Source organism: Hyposmocoma kahamanoa, unplaced genomic scaffold (assembly GCF_003589595.1).
Source record: "Hyposmocoma kahamanoa isolate Upper Pololo Valley unplaced genomic scaffold, ASM358959v1 101, whole genome shotgun sequence".
NCBI classification, from domain to species: Eukaryota; Metazoa; Arthropoda; class Insecta; order Lepidoptera; family Cosmopterigidae; genus Hyposmocoma; species Hyposmocoma kahamanoa.
The window spans coordinates 2,147,341-2,170,789 of NW_020653333.1; the positions used below are offsets into that span (position 1 = coordinate 2,147,341).

The 23,449-nt window shown below is 36.1% G+C and overlaps 4 protein-coding genes across 9 annotated transcripts in view; 1 reads left to right on the forward strand and 3 right to left on the reverse strand.

The window, feature by feature from the left end:
• Positions 1-220: 220 nt before the first annotated feature.
• Positions 221-9,117, reverse strand: LOC113230669. 3 transcript variants are annotated; one of them, XM_026464699.1, is made up of 6 exons: positions 8,866-9,113; positions 5,876-6,879; positions 3,702-3,956; positions 2,660-2,815; positions 1,245-1,390; positions 221-569 (listed from the first exon to the last, which is right to left on the reverse strand). In XM_026464699.1, exons 1-6 carry the CDS (start codon positions 8,873-8,875, stop codon positions 293-295), a joined length of 1,848 nt encoding a protein of 615 aa, XP_026320484.1. In that variant the 5' UTR covers positions 8,876-9,113; the 3' UTR covers positions 221-292. The 3 variants fall into 3 exon arrangements, with proteins under 3 accessions (XP_026320484.1, XP_026320501.1, XP_026320493.1); XM_026464716.1 differs by lacking the exon at positions 3,702-3,956 and having other exon boundaries at positions 8,866-9,117; XM_026464708.1 differs by lacking the exon at positions 2,660-2,815 and having other exon boundaries at positions 8,866-9,115.
• A 2,688-nt stretch (positions 9,118-11,805) lies between these two features.
• On the forward strand, positions 11,806-15,736 carry LOC113231161 (coiled-coil domain-containing protein 103). Its single transcript, XM_026465365.1, has 3 exons — positions 11,806-11,899; positions 12,578-12,721; positions 15,415-15,736. The coding sequence occupies exons 2-3, from the start codon at positions 12,582-12,584 to the stop codon at positions 15,524-15,526; spliced, it is 252 nt and encodes an 83-aa protein (XP_026321150.1). The 5' UTR covers positions 11,806-11,899; positions 12,578-12,581; the 3' UTR covers positions 15,527-15,736.
• A 598-nt stretch (positions 15,737-16,334) lies between these two features.
• On the reverse strand, positions 16,335-17,610 carry LOC113230718. The gene has a single exon (XM_026464779.1). The coding sequence runs from the start codon at positions 17,537-17,539 to the stop codon at positions 16,373-16,375; it is 1,167 nt and encodes a 388-aa protein (XP_026320564.1). The 5' UTR covers positions 17,540-17,610; the 3' UTR covers positions 16,335-16,372.
• A 1,864-nt stretch (positions 17,611-19,474) lies between these two features.
• The window catches only part of LOC113230868 (protein FAM183A-like), a 13,519-nt gene continuing 9,544 nt past the window's right edge, over positions 19,475-23,449 (reverse strand). For all 4 annotated transcript variants that reach the window (XM_026464987.1, XM_026464995.1, XM_026464980.1 and 1 more), the window contains exon 5: positions 19,475-19,862. The gene's annotated coding sequence lies outside the window, so the exon portion shown is untranslated. The remainder of the gene's footprint in view (positions 19,863-23,449) is intronic.

The following is a 23,449-nucleotide window of genomic DNA, read 5'->3' on the forward strand; positions in this document are numbered from 1 at the left end:
CGTGCGTTGCACTTTGTTAACAAACACTTGTAGGCACTGTAAATACGGAATTTCATTTTAACAAAATATATATTCGAGGAAAATTATTGCTTTTTAATCATTGACTTACAATTAAATGGACGTCGGGTCCGCGCTAAAAAGTGTCCGCACTTGTAAGGCGCTAAAATCGTATACAGAGCGCCAAACTCCGCTTTAGTCTTTATTTGTTCGACTGACAGCGCGATACTGCGATGACATTACAATTTAAATTTCGAATAGGTTGACTTGGGACATTTTTTTCGTGGTTTTTGTATTAGACCCGTCGTCCATTTATTTGTAAGTCAATGTTTTTAATATAAGAAATGCGGTCAACATTCAAATATTTGAATCCTCCTGACGGTTTTACTTTCAAAGTGATCATTCGACGAAGTTTCTTGTAATGAGGGCGCGATGACAAATGCAATGAAAAATGTCTAGAATCTTTAGGATTTGAATCGAGTCGACTAGTAGCTTGAGGCTGCGGCTGAATTAGTTTTTTAAAATTCTCTGGATGACTATGCATGCCGATTGAAGTTATGTCCTCTGAACGCCTGAAACAAAAAAATTAAAAAATAATAAAAATCATGTGCGGTTAAAAATTAATTCAATACTATTTATCGCATATGCCAGACAATTAAACAAATCGGATTTTTTTATGTTCTTTCAGAATAATGTATAGAATACGGATACCAATTTAATTGATATAATTAGGCCTACAGTGGGGATCTTCTCGCTTTGCGCTCAATTTAGCTTTGAGGCATTTAAGGCCTATTTAGATTTAAGCAACATTCGCTACAGCTGTGGGTAGCGAAAAATACCGCGCGGTATCCCATCGGGTATTATTTTGTATGAACTGCCAAGGTCGGCGGTATCTATTCGCTTGCTTTGCGAAATTGGTTTCGTCGAAGGGCACGGTAGCGAAATTCGCTTAGGTTTGTAATATTAACAGTAGGTATACCTAGGTACGTAGCTATCCATAGTGGTAGCGAATGTCGCATACCTATATTATTTTTCCCAAATCGCATATACTAATAAGGTTAAGGAAATAAGGAATTAAAAAAAATGAAGTCTAAAGAAAGATGAAGGCACTGAGTGAAAGACGAAAAACAAGATGGCGATTACCAGCTGCCATTTTGTTTTTCATATACATGCCGTCAACGCATGTAACGACAGGAGGACATACACACTTATGTAGTGGCAGGAGAATGATGACTAATTATACCCACCTCTCACAAAACCTGAAGCAAGTGTATAATAGTCGTAAATATCCTGGCATGGCGAAGTCGATTGTAGCCGTCTCAGAGGCTATTAATTTGATCAGCTTTATTGGATCATCTACGGTTGCGGGGTCGGATAGGTTGCATTTTAAGCTCTGAAACATTTTTCTTACACTTAAATGATTATTTCCAATAACTCGAAAACACTGTAACCTCATCATCTGGTTACAGTAATATTGTAAGTAAAATTGGTAATGCTGCCGTGCTTTTAGGGCATTCTAAATCGAGTAGCTGTAGTGGTAGACATTTTTACTTGTTTTGAGAGTGTATGTGCATATAGTCCCCTTGTTTAGCTACTTACCTAAATGTAAACAATCTTGAGATGTTTATTTAATGAAATATACATTTATATTTATAAAATGATTTTTACTTATCTTCAAATACAAAATACATAATATATTAAAAATAAATAAATATATTTAGCTACATATGCAATTGCATGCCTATTTTTATACCTATTGATTTGTAACGTATATGTTTCAATAAAAAGATATATCAAGGTTGTTTATTTTAGTTAAGTACCTAAATAAATGGACTATAATGAATTATTTTTATTCTTCGTTATTATTATTGAATAGAATAGCCAGTAATTAATTGTTATTAATCAGTATTATTGTTATTTTATACAAATGCTACACTAATTTGTATTGGGACAATCCTATAAATATAGGTGTAGGTATGTATGTACGAAATAAAAAATGAAATACATTCATCTTTCACTTTTTGATTTGTTATGTCCCAAATATTTGGCTTTCTTCCATATGTTTCTGGTCGAGTGATAATAACATCCTTTTAATGAAATTGACTATAAACGAGGAATATCTTTGGTAGAAGGTAGGGACTTAAACATAGCTACCCACTGCACCACCAGTGTCCCACCTGAATCGACTTGATCACAGAAATCTGGTGGTCTTGATAAAAAACGACGTAGACGTGAAACAAAAGTTATTTGTTCTGTGCTACTTTCTGTCACTTACATAATTTTAGTTACAATCGATAATCAGTGCTTTCCTCAACTCGACATTGGCGAAATCATCGATTACTTCGATGAGGCCATAACATTTAAAAGAAGAAGAAGAATCGTTAGCAATGTAGAATTTGAATGAATAAAAATCTGCCTGACCCTCTTAACGCAATCGTGATATTTATAACAAATTACTAAAATTACTGTTATGGACAGGCGTGCGGCTTACTTAAGCGTCCCGTCACTTGATATTATATATAAAAAACAAAAATTACAAAACGATGCCGATTATTAATAAATTCAGTATTTAATAATTTAAGTGTAACTTGAATGTGTGTATTTAGTACTACGTACTGTGTGATTTAGGGGGTGGGTTTTTTCGTAAAAGAGCAGTCAGTACCTCGTAGAGAAATTCGATGTTTTTCATCGTATTATCCATCGAATGTAGAAGGCTAGAAGTTATCATTTTCGTTCCACTGCTGACATGCTCCACGCACTCATGATACTCCGTTTTGTTGAAACAACTTTTCTCTTCATCTATCATTGTTTTTCTAGCCTGGTACAGAGAATTGTTTCAAATGTTTATAAATTATCATTATTTACATAAAATAATGGGTAAATTTTATTATAATTTATGAATGTACAAGAACAAAACCAATAAATTGGATAAAGAAACGGCAGTTATCATTACTTCATAACCTCAGAACAGAGTACAAAAAACCGACCTCTAAAATCATTCATCCCCTAGTTTTCAAATTTCATTGGGACCACTACTAAGGTACCCTCTTTCCAAAAAAAGAATCATCAAAATCTGTTCACAAATGCCGTATCGCGTCACATTAAAAAAAATATAGAGTCGAATAGAGAACCTCCTTTTTGTAAAGTCGGTTAAAAACAAGACTATACATGTATGTATAATATACCGAATTTGAATCTAGATTTAATCGTATAAGAAAGTTCGTCATCTGACTCAAAATCATCGCGGTTGATTTTTGAAACTGGATGGCGATAGGATAGAAAGGTGTGTATCTGTTTATACACGACATAACTTAGGTATACTTTGTTATTCAATGTCTATTAACACTTCACTTTATCTTTTATGAGAACACGCGTCTTGGAAAACCTAAACGTTCACATAGACAGATTAGTGTTGGACCCTTTAGTGTTGGAGACTTTAGTGTTGGATGCTTAGGCTTATCGAAAAGAGGGCGATTAACTCACGTTACATTTGTCAGGATGGTGCTTATCCGTAAAGAAGAATCTGCTTTTCAACCTCTTCAATCCTTTTTTTCTTTATATTATAACTACTGCTACTTAGGTAGATACAGGTGAATTTATCTTATTAATTTGGTAACCATATATGTAAATGGTTACAATAAATGCATGGTTTAAAATACATGTCAGTGATCCTTACAATTTACAAGTGCTTTTATATATGTTACCTTATCAATATCTTCAAGAAAGGAAATTGTTTTATTTCTATAATTAGAAAACGTGTTCTGAAGTAACTTCCTCATGGTTTTTGTTATATCTTGTTTCGATGGTACCACGAAAGATCCGATGTGGATTGTAGGCTCCACAGGGCAGTCAGGTTGTTGAACATCGTTCAATGGGCGCGTGTCTGCGCGGGGTATACGGGTTAGTATAAACCCGAGATCAAGGGGTTTGTACGTTGTTTTATAATTGTTTGGACAATCCTAAAATCAAAGAAAGTTTAAGTGAAGGAGCTGCAGAATCATCATCATCAGCACGTTTACATGTCCTCCTGCAGAGCCCGGGTCTCTACACATTGAAAAGCTCATGGTAAATTTCAAATTACATTTAGCACATAAATTCCGAGAAACTCGGAGGTGCGATACTTAATTATCTATCTCGACTAATAATGTATAAAAGATATCAACGGCTTTGCCAGTTTTTTTTTTCACTGGAGTAATGAGCCGACAGAGCAAAGAAACATAAATAAGTCCTTTTCTCCAGGGCAGTAAAGTGAAAGGTAGGTTAACATAATTATGGTAAAACTGATTTTCGACTTATTGTTTGTGATGATTAGGAACCTCGAGTGTTATCTAATACGAACTATAAGGGTGAGGCTAGATGAGCGCAGTTTTGTATTTTTACGGGACGAACAAGTCACAGCCAGATCGATAAGCCTGTTAACAACAGTTGCAGTGCCACTCATAGCTTTAAACTGCAAAGATCGATCACATGTGCCTGTAATTTCACCAGAACCCCTACCCTTCAAAACCGGAACGCAGTAAAGCTCACATCTTGGCGGCAGAAATAGGTAAGGTGGCAATACTTACTTATATGAACGTTTTTATCCGACTTCGAAAAAAGGAGGAGATTCTCAATTCGTCTGTATGTCATTTTTTATATATGTTACGTGATAAATCCGGCAATTGTGAACCGATTTTGATGATTCTTTTTTTGCTGGAAAGAGGGTACTTCAGCAGTGGTCTCATTTGAATTTGAAGGAAAATATTCCACTTCTAAGGACGGCAAACTAGGGGATGATTCCGGTTTCGCGCACTTTCCGGCAACCGATTTCAAATAGATGTAATTCCACAAACTTTTGAGGTCGGTTTTTTTAGTACTCTGTAGAGAGATTATTGAGACTCATAGTTTACGTTCGACCGAAATTCGGTCAGACGAACGTACTTTATCAAATGCTTTTAAGCTTTTGTACAGGCGTGAGTGTTATATAGTGTAATAGATCCATTAAAAATTGTGTGCATTTTTGTAGCATTACATGATGCTAGAAAAAGAAAGAGACACTTGGTACATCCAGTCAATGTCAATGCATGCAGTTTCATATACTATGTGAAAGTTCATGTGGACATCCAGATCATAAAATATTACCAAATGCAAATACATGTTTTCCTCAACATTGCGCACACAATGCAACCGAAGTAATTTTGGTAGCAGTAGAGATCTTTGTGATAGAGTACGTCCAGGGAAGTACTGCCACATTACTTATTTCTGTCCTCAAGCAGTAATATTAGCATTACTGTGTTCCGGTTTTGAAGAGTATTGGTGCTGGTGAAATTACAGACACATGGGACTTGTCAACTTGTCTCAGGGTGACAGGCGCAGTGGCAGTGCCCCTCAGATCTGAGCAGCACGGCAATTGTTATGGACAGGCGTGTATCTTACCATCAGGTGCACGACTTGTTTGTCCGTCACTTCATATTATATAAAAAACGTTCAGTTGTAATTGCGCGAGTGAGTCGGAAGACAACACATTTTGCGTCATCGATGAAACCGAATGCAGCGCTAATTAAGCGACTCAAAAAATGCGACTCACTACTCAAAAGATTACACTCGTCTGGCCTCACCCTAAATATAAGACGTAATGTAAATTAGTGCTTCAAAGAATTTTCAAAAAACAAATACGGAAAACTTATTTGATAGAAATAGATATATAATTTGTATTCGTAGTTATCATGTTTTGTTTTTACTCTAAATAGTATTTGTTAAGAAAATATTAAACTTTATAATTCATATAATAAGACTGTATTCAAATTCATAGATAATTTTTATGTCAGAATGTCATACATTAACTTTGTATAGGCCTTAGAGGATGGAAAAAATAATAGTCTAAGGTTTAAACACATACCTTTTTGCTGCACGGGTAATTGTTGATAAGAGGTTCCAAATCCGCTGGTGCATTGCCCCATTCATTGTTATCAATAAAAACTGTAGTTTTACTAGTAGTATTCTGCATGGTATCATGCGTGGAAGGAGAATCTTCTACAGTGGTGTAACTTGTAGGTGGGGAATTTTCGACAATGGTATCAATTGAGTGGGCATTTTTGTCAGTGAGATCAGTTGCTAGCGAATTTTCGACAGCAGTCTCACTTGTTGGATAGACATTTTCCACAATGGTATCACTTGATGGGGTATTTTTGATAGTGGGATTACTTAGTGGAAAAATTTCAACATCAGTGTTATTAATTGGAAAGGAATTTTCGACAGCAGTTTCACTTGTTGGATATGCATATACGACATTGGTATTATTTAATGAGGTATTTTTGATTGTGGAATTATTTAATGGAAAAATTTCAACAGCAGTGTCATTAATTTGAAAGGAATTTTCGACAATGGTGTCACTTAATGGGCCATTAATGATAGTGGAATCGCTTGATGGTATAATTTCGACAGCAGTGTCATTACTTGAAAAGGAATCTCCGACAATGGTATCACTTGCTCGGGAATTTTTGACATTGGAATCATTTGGCGGGAAAATTTCGACAGTAGTGTCGTTACTGAGGTAGGAATCTCCGACAGCAGTATCACTTGATGGGGAATTTGTGACATTAGAATCACTTATAGGGAACATTTCTATAGCAGTGTCATTGGTTAGCAAAAAGTCTCCGACAATGGTATCACTTGATAGGGCATTTATGACAGCGGGATAATGTGGTGGGAAAATTTCGACAGTATTATCACTGGTTGGAAAGGAATTTTCGATAATAGTGTCACTGAGGTCAGTAGTTGTACTGGGTGTTAGATCAAATTGTGAGTTTTGTTCCACGGAGGGTGCTGCGAAGTCAAAGCCGGCAAACTGATCGAACTCCGCCGATCCTCTGCTGAGGGCCAGGTATATGAGGATGATGAATTCTGTGCTAAGAAATTCGGTCGTTTAATATTGTTAGCAGAAACTTTAGTATCAGTTAGATTGTAATTAGCTTTTGTTTTTTTTAACGATATCAAGTGACGGGACGAAAATAAAATACAAGTTGTGCGCCTAGTGGTAAGCGTCACGCCAATACATAACAGTTGCAGTTATTATTAATGCGAATATAAATAGTTTGTCCTTTTGGAAATCTGTCGTATTGAGAATCTGTCTGTTTGTGATCTGTCCTTCCGGACCGGAATGATCTTTCCTTTTTTTTATAATATCAAGTGACGGGACGAAGTAGTCGTATGCCTGATGGTAAGCTACACGCCTGTCCATAACAGTTACAGTGCCACTCAGAGCTTTAAATTACAAAGATCTGAGGGGCACTACCACTGTGCCCGTCACCCTGAGTTATAAGTTAATAAGTCCCATGTGCCTGTAATTTCACCAGTACCTTCACCCTTCGAAACCGAAATGCAGTAATGCTTATAATAGGGGTTAAATTATGAAATTGCCGATTTGTACTGAAAATCTAAATTGTTTATTTTTTAAATTTTTAACAAATTTATTTAATCAAAATAGTTGCCATTATTATCTATACATTGCTGCCATCTAATGGGAAGGTTATTAATGCCTTTGCGATAGAACTCCGACGATCTAGACTGCACAAACTGTGTGAAAGCATTTTGTACTGCCTCCTGGGAAGAAAACTTCTTGTCACGTAGATAATTGTCTAAATCACGAAAAAAATGGTAGTCCGTTGGAGCAAGGTCTGGTGAATACGGAGGATGACGAATGGTTTCTAACTGCAGTTCCTGAAGGGTCAAAATGGTTTCTCGTGCTGTGTGAGGTCTCGCGTTGTCGTGGAGCAATAATGGTGAAGATCGATTCATGAGTCGGGGCTGTTTTACTGCTAGTTTTGTCAACATGGTTCGGAGTTCGGCACAATAGACATCTGCCGTTATTGCTTGACCAGATCGGAGAAAACTATAGTGAATAACACCATGCTGAGACCACCAAACAGTTACCATTACCTTTTTATTGGTAAGTTTTGCTTTAGGACACTGTTGTGGCATTTGACCTGGGGTCAGCCATTGCAATTTTCTTTTCCGGTTATCATAAAGAATCCACTTTTCATCACATGTTACAATTTGATCCAATATTCCTTCATGTACCGGTTCAACAAGGCAACACAAGTTTCAACACGCGTTTCTTTCTGCAGATCAGTCAAATCATGAGGCACCCATTTTTCGTATTTTTTTATTTTATTGATTTGACGCAAGTGAGTCAATATTGTGGGTAAGGTAACGTTAAACCATGCCGCTAATTCCTGGGTAGTTTGACTAGGATCGGCTTCCACTATCTCTCTTAATTCATCGTTATTCACCTGTGTGGGCGGTCTTCCTCGTGACTCGTTCTTTAAGTCGAAATTTCCATCACGAAAGCGTTTAAACCAAAATCGCACGGTGCATTCATTAGTAGACCCCTCTCCAAACGCAGCATTGATATTGCGGGCTGTTTCTGCCGCGTTAGTTCCGCGTCGGAACTCGTATTCAAAAATCACTCGAATTTTCGCAGTATCCATCTTTCTTGTCTAAATTGAATAACAAAAACAATTGAAAGTCGATATTCAAATGTTTCAAATTAAAAAAAAAAATCACAGAAACCATTTGAAAAAAGTTTCATTCGAAAACCTCAAACCATGAAGATTCTATGAAAATTCAAAGAACCTATTGCAATAAAACGGCAATTTCATACTTTAACCCCTAATATTACAGGTTGTAATATGGGATATGTTCCATCGGGCGCTCCTCCATTTGTCAAAATTCTTTACCGAAAATCGCACATTACAACATTCACGTATTGTTCAAATTCGCAATTGTAGTGACTGCGTGTATACAGCTTAATTTGTGGCTAAGAGAAACCCAACAGGTTTCCAAAAAACTTAGTATAACTTCGTCAATACAAATATAAAGTAAACTTACTCTTTAACATAATGCTTGAAAAAACTGTGTAGCGGTTAAGTAGTTGTGTATTAGATGCCGTTTTGATTCGTCGGCAATGTGCTTCTGAGTCTTCTTGTAATCACGTGGTTGCAGTATAACTTGGCTCCTTCAAACTCAACTTGTTTTACGGAAGGTAAAGTAACGAATAAAAATACTTCTAAAAAAATGAATTTCAAAATTCGATTGTTACTAACATGTTAGTATTAAGTATATTTAAATAACTACTTCCGCCGTTAGTTGAAAGGGTGCTTGTGACAAAAACTCAAAACCGACAAAATAATGTTTAACGAAATGAAATTAAAAATATAAATATCTACTTTTCTCATAACGTATAAAACAATAACAATATGATTTTTTACGATAAAGATAAGGTCACTAAATCCGTTGTAATGCATGCAAACGCAAACTTGCAAACAAAGAAAACTATTTCCACGAGGTTAATAAAATAATAAACACATGTCATAAAATAAAACTATTTATAATAAAATAAACATTGAATATTTGAAACAAGAAAGTTTTAAATGATATTTGTGCCGCCAAGTAGCGGAATCTCGAAACACGTGACTGCAGAAGTAATTAGTTCTCATTAATGTCAAAAGTAGCGCTACCGTCGTATAGTCTAAAAGTAACTTATCGGCCTTTACTGCATGACTTTTTTTTCGCTAAGTGTTTGGTCAACCTTGTATTGTTTTCAAATTGATAACGCTCAACTTGCATTAGGATCTAATGCCTTTCAAAACAGGTTGACCGAGAGCACAATTCTTGTAAATATAATGCATTCTTTAAACTAAAGAAGACTGGTAGGCAGTGCCAGCTTTACCTATGGTACAGGATGGCGGCGCACACGGGCGCTGGATGTCATCTATCCTTGATTTTACATACACTGTTATACACTGTTACATACTAATTAGTCATTAGAGTTTCTTTTAAATATTATTTCCAGGGTTAGATAGGCCGCTGTTATAATTTGAAAAACCTAATGAATGTATTTTATTCAAACTTGTAATGAAGACATTTGAAGACGCTAACGATTTATTTTAGCTATGATTTTTCCACTGTTCTTTGAATCGTTCTCAAATTTTTTTCTTCGTCATTCTTACTTTGCTTCGTTCCGTCGTCACTCTCATCAAAATTCTCGGAGAGAAAAGACGTGTTCGAGAATCATGTAAACCTAACTGCTTATAAAGCGGCAATATATTTCATACGAATACGGGTGTACTACGTGAGTGCGAATGCCGATTACGCGAATGATGATAGTGCGAAGACGGTTACGTGAAAGCTTAAATGTGCGATAATTCATTTGCGCGAATAACGATAGCACGAAGACAGATTTGAGAAAGCTGGAAGGCAAATTAATTGTTGCAAGTACTCCTATGGCTGCAGGTTGTTGCAATCGGGACAAAAAAATCGTTATAATATAATTTTCGATAATGTTTTTTGATTGATCGTAATTAAAGATTGCTTTGTTTGGTTAATTTAAAGAAAAATTTGACAAAAATAAACGTAAGTATTTATTTATTATGATTTAATACGCATTGCAACAATTAATTTGCTTTTTTTTTTAGATTAAGCTTTCGCGCATCTGACCATTCGCGCAAATGCAACTATCGCGCAACTGTCTTCGCACTATCGTCATTCGCGTAATCGGCATTCGCACTCACGTAGTACACCCTATGAGTACAGCCCTTTTTGTATGTCTATGTCTAATCTGTAGGGAGTGTTTTTGTACCATTGTCTTTTGTTTCAGCCTGTTCCTTCCTTTCTTCTTTCTTTTCCTTCATCTTTTCTCTAGTGTTTATGTTCTACAATAAATTAATGTGGACCGAGCGATACTTTTTATCATTATTGTGCAGAACCCGCGTGACATGTTTATGGGAGATACCAGACTACATGCCACCTTGGTTTTAACAGACGATGTACCTAAGTGTGTGGCAGACGCATGTATTGTTGGCTTTTCAATGACTCGGAATCTTCTAATTACCTCACATTACAAGATGTTTTATGACGCCATTAGATAATCCAGGCTGAGAGATCGAATTTGCTGCTATCAACATAAATAAATTGGAAGGCTGAATGAATGGAAGGCTCGGGCAACATGAATTTTATTGTAGAAATAAGAAAGAAGGTACAGGAAGGGAAAAGAACAGGTAAAGTAAAAGCGTAAAGGCTGTAACAAAACAAAATGATATAAACCAGGTACAATCTTATAAAAACATTCCTTACTTAATTAGACACAGGTTAAAAAAGGAACTTACCCCAAAAGGGCCTTTATTTTCTAGAAATACTGTGCTTAAAATCAGTTCGGTTACATGATTTTCAATGGTACTACAAATATAATACTTTACAAGCAGTTAGGTCACAGAGATTACATCATTTTTAATGGTATGGCTGGTCAGAATGTGAAGTCTATTTTTTTAGGAAATTTAATAGAGAGAGGCGACGGAAATAAAAAAAAAGTAAGTGTGACCAAGAAAGGGAACTTAAGAGCGATTCAAAATTTCAAAGTAAGTGGCCAGGAACCAGAGAAAAGGGTGACAAAACACCAATTTGTCACCCTTTTCTCTGGTTCCTTGAATGACGCTGAAAGTGCTCGCATCTTCGCAAAGATAAAGAAATTACTCTCATGATTGCATTCCAGAACTTAATGTTCAAGTCTGGACTTGAGTATGATTTAAAACACTAGTAATCATACTCAAGTGATTGCCATTATGGTCGTATTTCCTGTGCTTGAAATCATACTCAAGTCTTGACTTGAGCATTGAGTAGAGTTCTGGAATACGACCCTCAATCTAGCTTAGAGGATAAAAAAAAACTAGGCTGTGTGTCGCACTAAGTGCCTTTGCCCAATTTAAGAATGGAAAAAACAGTACCAGAAAAAATTGAAAAAAGTGTTGCCATGGAAACTGAAAACTTGTTGCCATGGAATATTGTTATCTCAGATCACAGACCGTATTTTTCTGGAAACGCGCTTTTCGATCAGTGTTTATTATTTAAAGAAACTATCAAATAACAGGTAACTTACAATATTAAATAATTAGTACCACTGTTGGATGGACATTTCTCTCGGCAAATAGAATCGCGAATGTCTTCCTTCGAAAGTCTGGTGACAATCGCATTGTAAAACGGATCGGTTATTAGGGTTGACCTCAAATTAGCCATAAAAGTTATAAAGATAACTTTATTTATTTCCTGATCTGGGATTGGAGCTTTCAGGCGAAATGTTAGAGATAATAAACATAGAAAGTAATAATAGCAAAAATAGTAATAACATTAGTATAGTAGAACAAAATTAATAAAAAATGTATAGGTAGTATATAGGATGAATATTGAAAGTAAATCTCTAATGGGATAGGAAACTTTTTTATGATATCAAATGACGGAACGAACAAATCATATGCCTGGTGTTGTTACAGTGCCACTCAGAACAAAGGTTTGCGGGGTAGGCGTCACCCTGAGACGTACCTAAGTTGACAAGTCCCATGTGTCTGTAATTTCACCAGCACCCTTACCCTTCAAAACCGGAAGGCAGTAATGCTAACATTACTGCATGGCGGTAGAAATAGTTGGCAGTACTTCTCTGGACGAACTGTTTCACAAACGTTATCGTAGCATGTCTACATAGTCGCTATTCTCAAATGATAACATGATGTTGTCGTATAGTCTATTATTTATTGTTACAACTTATGAACAGAGCCATGAACAAGCTCAGTACAGACGACTTCAAGGAAATGGAGAAGCAGCTTCGAGACTCCGTGGAACAGGACAGACGGTATAGTCGAGTGAATGACATCAAATGCGACGCTATTTACACTGCTAAGACTTACGAGGAGTTTGCGTGAGTGTGCATGATTTCATTTTGTTAGATTACATAAAAATGAATGATAAATTTTAGTATATCTTAAATTTTTATTGAATTGATATTCAATTATTTTTTATGTGAAATTACTCCACTAGCTTGTTCTAATTATTAAAACAAAGATCGAAAAAAACTCCTTTGATCCGGCCGGTTTCGAACCGACGTCTTCTAGCATACCGTGCCAAACACTACATCAACTAAGCCACGGAACGAACCAGCTGCCCTTACGATTTTCCTATGTGCTTGTTGTCGTGTCTTTGTATTTGGTTTTTCAACGACTTTTTAGTCGTAGCGCCATCTATGAGAAATCTATGAAAGTATTCAGCCAGTTATACCTTTACCGCTACCAGCCCCGGCTAGAAATGTCGCTATTCACTGCATTTAAGTTTTTATTGAATTGATATTCAATTATTTTTTATGTGAAATTACTCCACTGGAAGATCGAACACTTCAAGTATCTTTTTATAGCAGTGAGACTCGTAACTAAATTATGTATAGTATTGTATTATCTGTGATTATGTAGTTATGTTTTTGTGTTCTTCTTAAATGAAATTCATAAATGATCTGTTCTGTTTATTTTATTTTTTATGCAATAGGAATGAAGTTTTTTAATGTTTTATTAATTTACATATAAGGAATATTATTATAACAACATTCATTCTAAGTGTTAATAAAATAAGTTGCTAAAACTGCTACTACGCACGAGAACTGTCAAGAGTTTGGCTCTAATGGCGGCGGCCTAAGGAATGTAGTTGTTTTTCGGGAAGAATGTATTATTTTAGTGTGTGTCTGTAGTTTTATTTAATCAGAAGAGTTTTCACTTTGTGGTCAATCCGGTAAACAGTAATGCATGGTCAATCGCATGCAGTCACGGCTTCAACAGCGTGCGGTTCAACATTGTACATTTCAACAAGCATGCGAATATTATACACTTTGCTTATGTAACTTTTGATATAGCATACGTTTAAAGTTAAATTTATAGGTACAATACATCGAATATATAACAAGAAATAGAGACGAAATAAGGGCCATCCATCTCTGGCAACTCATCAGGTAAATGGACCTTATATCACTTTTAAATAGTGATGAAAGAGACTCAGGCTTTCAAGGCCTCTTAAAAAACCTCGACTAATTTTTAACGCCTCAAGACTAGTCTAGTCTCACCCCTCAAGTCTTGAGTCATAAGACTAAAAGTGGAGACTAATTCTAGTCGAAGTCTTTTAACCCTAGGAAGCTTAAAAGACTTATAGGACTATAACGACTAAAAAGACGAAAACGACTAAAACACCTGGCGCCTCATAACCTCGGGAGTCGCGAGTCATGAGCCGTATGGCGTGATTTTATTTCTAGCCACAAGGTATTTATTTTACGATTTTTATTATAAGTAAATAAACGTGATTATTTACTACATACTACTTACGTCATTTTTATTTATAAACTTCGGGTTTAATAAGACATAAAATAGGTATAAGTCCTTTGCAAACAACTCGAGTCATTTAAGTCTTTTAGTATAACGACTGAGTCTTATTAATAAAAACTTGAACCCCAGTCTTAATTTTAGAGTCGAGTCCTGAAAAATGGTGTCGAGTCGTTATAAAACGCCTTAAAAGACTGAGTCTCTTTCATCACTACTTTTAAATATCAACTCTCGTTTGCGCTGAAATCACAAATTAGAAAGTTGAAATAGTACAGCGCCAACAACTGACCTGTGTGTACGTCTCCGTATATTCCAAAAATATTCTGTATTTATTATAATAAAGATAATATGTATAACAATGGGGGCTGCTCTATTCGGTGGTGCGGGAAAAACAGCAAAACATCTAATTACAAATCAAACGGAATCACATTTCATCGGTAATTAAATATCAAATTTTTAAATTTTCGTCCATTATAGCAAAGCTCAAGTTAAACTGGTAGATTTGAAGGACTACACCCGTCAATCATTTCGAATTCGGGCTGGCCAATCGGAGCGCAGTTATCACCGTAATGATATGGCAGAATAGTTTTCAAACAAATTAAATGATATTTCGTCTGTATTTCTGGTTATATACTCGTTGGTACAATAGCGTAAATAACAATTAGAATTTTATTATAAATTATAAGAATAGGAAGTAAAGAGTAATACAAACATTAGTTAAATTTTACATTTTATGTTATCAAGTAAAAAATGATCAATATTATAGTATAATTGAGTAAACTAAAAAATTATGCATTACCGTGATGTATCTCGACTGGGCTGGGCTAAGGCCTCCCCCTGATCCCTCCACACATCCCGATCCTGAGCTAACTGGGCACAAGCTTTATCGTAGGCGTCCAGTTCGTTGCATTATAAAGCGTGAAACACATCAACCACGCGACATGCGCCCGTCACGCGCTCACGTGTGGTGTGTTGTCGCCCATATAAATTCACGGAATTAGACCCGCCGTGCTGCCGACCCGACGTCTTTCTTCCGTTTTTTTATGTAGTAAAAAAGTTCTTTTATCACATGAAAAACTGAAACCACACGATCGAGTACATCCACTCGATGATGCACATTACATGTGAAATTTTATGACTCGATTTAAGCATAAAAAAGCTTCGACTAAATTCTTCAATAGAATCTTCAAACCTGAGCAAGTTCTTATTTTGCAGATGTGGCCTTATTACAAAAAGGGTGTGTTTTATCTTTCAGAGATCGAGTGGCAACAGCGCATCTTCAGCCTATGAGCAAGAAAGATTTCAACCAAAAAGCGACTCTTGCCTGGAACAAATACGCTACCAAAGAGAAAAACGATGATGAGTGATGAAATTATATATATTTTATAGACAAAGTGTGAGTAGCTCCATCAATACAATCGATGATTCCGCCAACGTCAAGTTAAGGACACGTTTATTTTCAGAATTTGATAGATGAACTTCGATGGTACACTTAACTGAGAAAAGAATCTATAACAACAAAAAATAGAAACATTTACTTACAGAAACAAATTGTTAATTTAAATAAATTTTCAATGTCCTTCGTGTTATTGTTTCAGTTATACAGCCGCTTTTATCTAGTTTATCGTCTTCTAAACTTTGTTGTTTTTAGATTTAGACAAAACGGTAAACATAGAGGTAGTGGTCATAAACTAATTAAATTGTTAATGCACTTCTGTTTTCTTTGATAAAGCCGATAAGCTTAGAGCATCGCAACAATATCAATTATATGTATAAAAATAGGTGACAGTATATTAGTAGGTTGCATGAGGTTTATATTTATCCTTTTTGTCGTACTGGTAGGAGCATAAGGTCATAATAATACTAGTGTTCCTACCTGTGGGAGCATCCAGTAGAAGCACGAGGAAACGGTCAAAAATTCGGGTAGTTCATATTTGGTCTATATGTGACGTGACTTCATCGGATAAAATGAGACAATTTTTGCTAATTTGTTCCATAGCACAGGCAATAACTTTTTCTAATAAATTGTTATATATAGAACAAATGATAACAAACTTTTTTTTTTATGTAATATCGTTATTTATTTTTTTATTTATTTATTCATTTATTTCAGGCAACTAAGGCCCATATAACAAATACCTTACAGACTAACATACATGTTATTATTATTATTGATACATACCTTACAAACTAACATACATATAAAATATTAACTATTTACACGAATTACTATTCGGCGACGTGTGACGCAAACAAGTGTCATGTATCGTTCCTCTGAACCGCCGGAACCTGACACCCTTCGGCCAAAACTCTACCTGCATGAAGGTCGACAGATGGGCCGTTGGGACCCTCACCACAAACGAATTAAAGTTAACGTTGTGGCGAGACTCCAAACGTTCGACCCTCAGGGTGAATTGGGCTTTCAACCGGATATACTCCACTATATCCTCAGACTTCGTGGAGTAATGCAGTCGAGACAGGTACAACTGCGTCGTCGGTATGGCCGCACGAAGCAAGAAGTTCTGTCCCGTTAGAGCTGTGCCACATAGATTTCGGCTGGTGGGTTTCTTTCTTCTCTTCTCCACCTTTGTGAAGCCGTCCTCGTCGCACCTGTCGGTCTGCCTCTGAGATTTGGCACCTGCGATTCCAGAGACAGGCATTCGGGGTTTACTACCGCCCTTTGCAGTTTTCCGCAACTCGGGTTTTGAAGTCGCGGTTCCGCTGCTAATAGTCGCGGCAACAGCGGCGTATGCACGCCCGGGCGATGACGTGCATACGGGTGACGTAACCTCCGAGGCGGAGGGGCGGGCAGGGGGGCACGGTGCATTGACAACAGCAATGACCGGCGACATACGAGCCGACTCAATACTGCCGACGGATGCTTTTCGCGCCCCGCGACGCGTGTTGACGTAGGAGACTGTCGGTGACCTACATACCGAAGCGGGGTTGCGTAACAACGCAACTTCGGCACGTAGCTCACTTATGGAGTTATCCGACGCCTCCAATTTTGACTGAACTTCAGCCAAACTCGACTTCAAGGACGTGATGTCCTTTAACAGCCTGGTGACGTCGACGTGGTCAAAGGTGACCGGAGGCAACTTGTGCAGCTCCTTCGCCACGAAAGTAGGCACGTCGTCCGGATCGGTATTCTTCAAGAATGCAGTAACATCCTGGACACTCTTCAAGCCTCCATCCCTCCGACGAGATGGCATCTGCTGCGCTTTGCCGCAGCTCTGGAACAGCAGCATCTTGCCACTGCAAATCTCATCTTCGTTGAAATTAGATTTGCAGATCTGCTCGATGCTGACTTCATCCATTGTGTCGATGGCATTCTGCACGAATGCCAGAAACTCATTGACAATGAGTTGTTGGGAACACATTGTCACTTACGTACATGCAGCAGCCTAAGCCGCGCAAAATCGCGAATTAAAATAATTCTCACAAAGTAGTGCAGCGCGTCCGTTTCCGATCGCACATTGAACACGACACGACGTTATATATAGAACAAATGATAATAAACTTTTTTTTTATGTAATATCGATGTGATCAACAAATTGTTACGTATCAAAAGTAACTTGGAACTATTTTGGGGAAACGTCTCATTTTGTTCGATGACATCATATAGAACAAATAAGAAATGCGTAATTTTCAGGTTAGTATACTATTCCCAATTTTGATGGCAATTCTTATTATTTAAGTTTTCGTGTATATTATCTTTTAATACTAAGAAATATTTCAGGATACGGAATACTATAATAATACTTTTATATTCGGAATATTAAATACTTCTCGATAATATTCTAGAATATTTAAATAATAAAAATTGCCATCAAAATGAATAAAGGCAACAAAGTACAATAAAGAAAATATCAAGAATTTAGATGACAAAATGACATTAATGACAACTGCGCTCCGATTGGCCTGCCGGAATTCGAAACAATTGATGGGTGTCGTCAATTATTTTACTTCAAATCGACCAGTTTAACTTGAGCTTTGCTATAATGGACGAAAATTGAAAAATTACTTTTTTAATATTTACTTACCGATGAAATGTGATTACGTTTGTTTTGCAATTAGATGTTTTGCTGCGTTTCCCACACCACCAATGGAACAGTCCTCCATTGTTAGAGATATCTTTATTACAATACAGAATATTTTTGGAATATACGGATGGCGCTGTACTATTTCAGCTTTCTTATTTGTGATTTCGGCGCAAACGACAATTTTTAGGGTCCATTTGACTGATAAGTTGCCAGGGATGGAAGGCCCTTGTTTCGTCTCTGTTTCTGGTCATATACTCGATGCTTTTTCCTAAAATTGTAGAGCTGGTATTAATTTTTGTCGTCAATGTCTACATTGCCGATATGGTATCGTGATACAAGCTAGAACTCGGAATAGCATGTTTTCTTTATGATCTAAGTGACGGGACAAACAAGTGGTGCGCGCCTGGTGGTAAGCGACACTTACCATCGGCACTTACAAACGGTACCTACTTACCATCAAGCACACGACTTGTTCGTCCCGTCAATTAATATTATAAAAAAAGAGTTAAAATAAAATTAAACACCTTCGGTTTCCTTCGTGCTTACAACTTTATTAGCCAATTTTTTATTTTATAATTTATGCATATGTGGCGAAATTAAAACTCTCCTATTTGAGCATAAGAATGATTGCAATTGACTAATTTCGGTTGCAGAACCTGAAAAGTCGTAATTTTGCTGATGTGGCCATATACACCCTAGGATGCGAAGTATAATGTAATATTTAATTTAATTTAAGGTGAAACAATCGATGGAATGGTTTCAAGTGTTCCTCTTTTTGTATGAAATTGTTATTAATGCGAATATAAATAGTTTGTCCTTTTGGGAATCGGTCGTAGTGAGAATGTCTGTTTGGAAACTGTCCTTCCCGACCGGAATTATCTTTTCATTTTTTTTATAACATCAAGTGAAGGGACGAAGAAGTCGTGCACCAGATGGTAAGCTACGCGCCTGTCCATAACAGTTACAGTGCTACTCAGAGATTTAAAAATTGCAAAGATCTGAGGGGCACTACCACTGCGCCTGAGACATAAGTTGACAAGTCCCATGTGCAAAACCGGAACACAGTAATACTGACATTACTGCTTGGCGGCAGACTTAGGTAAGATGGTAGTACTACACTGGACGAACTCTTTCACAAGGAGCTCTACTGCTACTGAAACCTTTATTGAAATGATCATAATAGGTACATCTTGTGATTATAATAAAATTTCCCTTTTTTGCAGCCCATTTTATAATATTAACTTGCACATTATTAAGCTTAAATAAATGCAATAAGAGTATAATGTAGTATAAAATATAAATAAAAATAAAAATTATAAATAGTGAAAAATAAATAAAGTAATGAACAGTAACAATTGAGGTAAAAAAATCAAAGTTGAAAAAGAGATAATCTCGTCGTCGGATATTAAAGACCGTTTGGTAACATGGACCTAATTATGGGCTCCTCGAACACGTCATCTAAGGTTAAAAACGGTGAAATTACCTTGGAGAAAACTGCACAGTAAAATAAATGACTGTATAAAAGGTTAGTATATACAAAGTAAATAAGTAAGATTAAAAAAAAAGCATAAAATTAAGGACCAAAAAAATTAAAATTGGTTATGAGTCAGGTCAGTGACGTGCTGGGTCGACGGAACAAGGATGCGTAAGTTATTCTTATCTGTAACAAAGAAAAAAGTGAGAAATTTTTTATGAATATCTTTTTAAAATTTTCTAATTAAGTGTTTATTGATACTTTGCATCACCTTTTTTTTATCAAAAATAAGTGCGCGTTTGACCTCCATCTCACCTGATGGATCTCATGTGATGAGGTCGACGATGTAGCATATACACCTAAATAATGCCTACTCACTCTCGCCTTGAAAAGGTCCAAGTTATACCGTTCGGGGAATACGTCCGCAGGCAGGGAATTCCACTCCCTAGCCGCTAGCCATTTAAATGTGGAAGCGAAACGCTTTGTGCGAATCCTGGGAATATCCACAACATAGGGGTGGAATCCATGGAATTTTCATCGTAATTATAGGCACTTTTTCTTAAAATTGTATAAAAATGTATATAACATTATTATACACACTTGCATAATTGTGGGTTTCATATAATAATAATAATAATAATATAATAACGCACACACTCAACATAGCCCTGCGGGGCTAGTGCGCTAGGGAAACCCTGTGTCGCGGGTGCCATGGACACACACATAGACAACCACAAATTACACCCAAACTCACGAGAGAAATAAATGTAGGCCATACAAATGTTTCTCCCGGCCCCGGAATCGAACCTGAGACCTCTGCGTGGCAGCCCGGCATGGTAACCGTTCGGCCACGGAGGCAGTTAAAAACGAGAAAGAATACAGTATTATTATGTCGCTTCCCATGGCTCGTGGCTTCATGGTCACGCCACACCAGCTCGCACTTTTCATTCACGCGTCATGAGGAGAGAGCCGTTCGTGCCGGCGCGGACTCTCCTGTAAGAGCCTGTCGAATCCACCGTGTGTCGGTAACTTCAAAGGGCCATTATTAACCACTCTTAAAACTCCATAAACTTTATAGCGCACTTCCTTATAGGCTTCAGACGCGGCGGGTGCTGGCTGGTTGTTACCGCTACCTCGCTTTCACAAGATGGCGGAACCGCACGATTGTGTCTCAGGCACCTTACAATTTTTTTATATACTCAGAATATTATAACGTCAAAGTGTTTATGTTATAAATAATATCTCTTAAGGGCGCGTTTGTAGCCGCTTTCGATAGAAATTGTTTTTACATATTGTGAATTTTAGAGCTGCAGCAATTGACAGTCGTTTGAGTGTCCGCGTCCTAGCCACGAGCTACGGGAGTGATTAGCGCTAGCTATTTGGGGTTTTCGTCGCCTATACTCGACCACTGACGCGGCGGCTTCGCGTACAGTGATCGCGCATGGATATGATAAATACGCATTTCGATGTAGATAAATGTTTTATTTCTGATATCGACGACCCCACCGTATAAACGTGTAAAGGAAAAACTGCAACTTTAAGGGAACGATTAAAAACTTAAAAAATAATATTACTCGTTGGTGATTGATACTTAAATACAAAATAGGACCAAATTAAAATTAAAAAAAACATTATATGTTATATATGAAACATAAAAATATTGATAGTTTATCAGAAATTAATAAAAACTCCTTTCAAATTTTTATTCTAGTAAAAATTACTTTGTGGCGGCTATTGGCTTGTGGTGTTTTACACTATTATTCGTGGGAAAAGTTGTATATTTACTTTTAAATGTAACATAATATTACTTTGTTTTACTGTGGATATTAAGATTTATCAATGCGAATATTATATAATATTACGTTACATAGTTATTCTAGTAATTGGTCTTAATTTTAAAGGTGCAAAAATGCATTAGAAATTTTAAAGATTTCTTAAATAATCCTATGAACAATATTACAAAGTTTGTTATAAACATGCAAGAGTTGATAGTACAAAATACATACTTGCAATATTCGTGTGAGATTGTTCATTTTATACTGTCCTTAAAACAAACATTGGAGTACCAAAAAATTATACAATTAATTGGAAAATAATTCTGTAAAGAAATATGAGGTGTATTTTGAGCGGGAAAATCCAACAATGCCCAAAAAAAATAATTACCGTAAAAGCTTTTACACGTTTATTCGGTGGGGACGTCGATATCGAAGACACCATTTGATGACTTGAAGACAGATTTATACAGTGACAGAGGAAGAAGAACCGGAACTTGGAACGAACTGTGCGCTTAAATATATTTTACAAATTTTTTTTTTACAAATTTTAGTGGACGCAGACGTGTACGATAATGTGGATATGTACAACTAGTGGCTACGACTGGTGGCCGCGTACAGCCACTTGACTAGTGACTGCACCTAGTGGTTCAGGGGACCTGCCATAACCTTTCCAATAACAATCTTATTTCAATGTAAGCTTAAAGTAAGCTTATTATAATATTATTCATATTCGTAGTACCATGACGAACCTGTCACCCAGGTAACGTATTATTGCAAAAGTGATAGAAAGAACGAATGATTTCCCAATATTGTCTATTCCTTACTAAAAATAAGAAAGAGAGAACGCTATGTGAATTCTATAATGCCATCTCTTTCCTCTTTGAAGTTCCGAATCGTCACATCGTAGTATAATGTTCAAGTACTTAATGTTATTTACATTCAGAGAATTTTGACTGTTAAAAAAAAGAAAAGTATGAAATACTAAAATCTATTAGAATTACGTTGTTTTCAATAATTTTTCCGCATTTTCACGAAGAAAACTAAACAAAACAAGCTGATAGTCACGTTGTGAATTGGGAATTATAGTCTAGTGTCAACTGTTAGTTTTGCCAAGGAGCATATAGATGACGCTGTGTTACGAAATATACATCGCATATTTTTATTTTTTTAATAAAAAATAAACAAAATATTGAAGAAATATATGTAAATAAATAAGTTAAACTTAACTTTTCATTACAAATGGATATTAAGACAAAAAACTGAAAATAATATTGTTTCCATTGCATACTTTAAGATTGCTAAATTTGATATAAGAGCAATATTGAGTACTTTAGTTGCGTCATAGTACGAACTGAGTGAATGAATAGTCACAAAGCTGCCAATAAAACATCATAGTTTTAACATGACAATCAGAAGCAATACACAACTGAGGCTCACTTTACCCAATTGTCAAAATCAATACGGTTATAACATTGACCTACAATGGGTTATAACCAACTTATCTACAAGATACCCTCCTTAATCAATGAATTACAACAACTACCCTAAAACAAGAAGTGAACCACCAAAATATTAAAAACAAACTAAAAGAATATTTTCTGGAAAAAATAAAGTAAAAGTAATTTGAAATTATTTTTGAGATAAATATATGTAGGTATGCAAATATAATATGTATATTCATTATATTATGTATTATATAGTAATTTAATGTATAAATATATATTATGAATTTAGGTTTCTTTTTACGAACTTGTTTAAAATGCTAAAATAATATAAATAAAATATTTACTAACTAACGTAGTAGAAAAATAACATCCTATTTAATTTATTAACCAGTGTCATTCACACACTCACATCCACATGCAAATAAACAATTAAATTGTTCTCTTCCATCCTCATAACATATCACACAGTCTATTAACACGACCGAGCTACTTACATACACACAAAAACACACACACACACACACACACACACACACACACACACACACACACA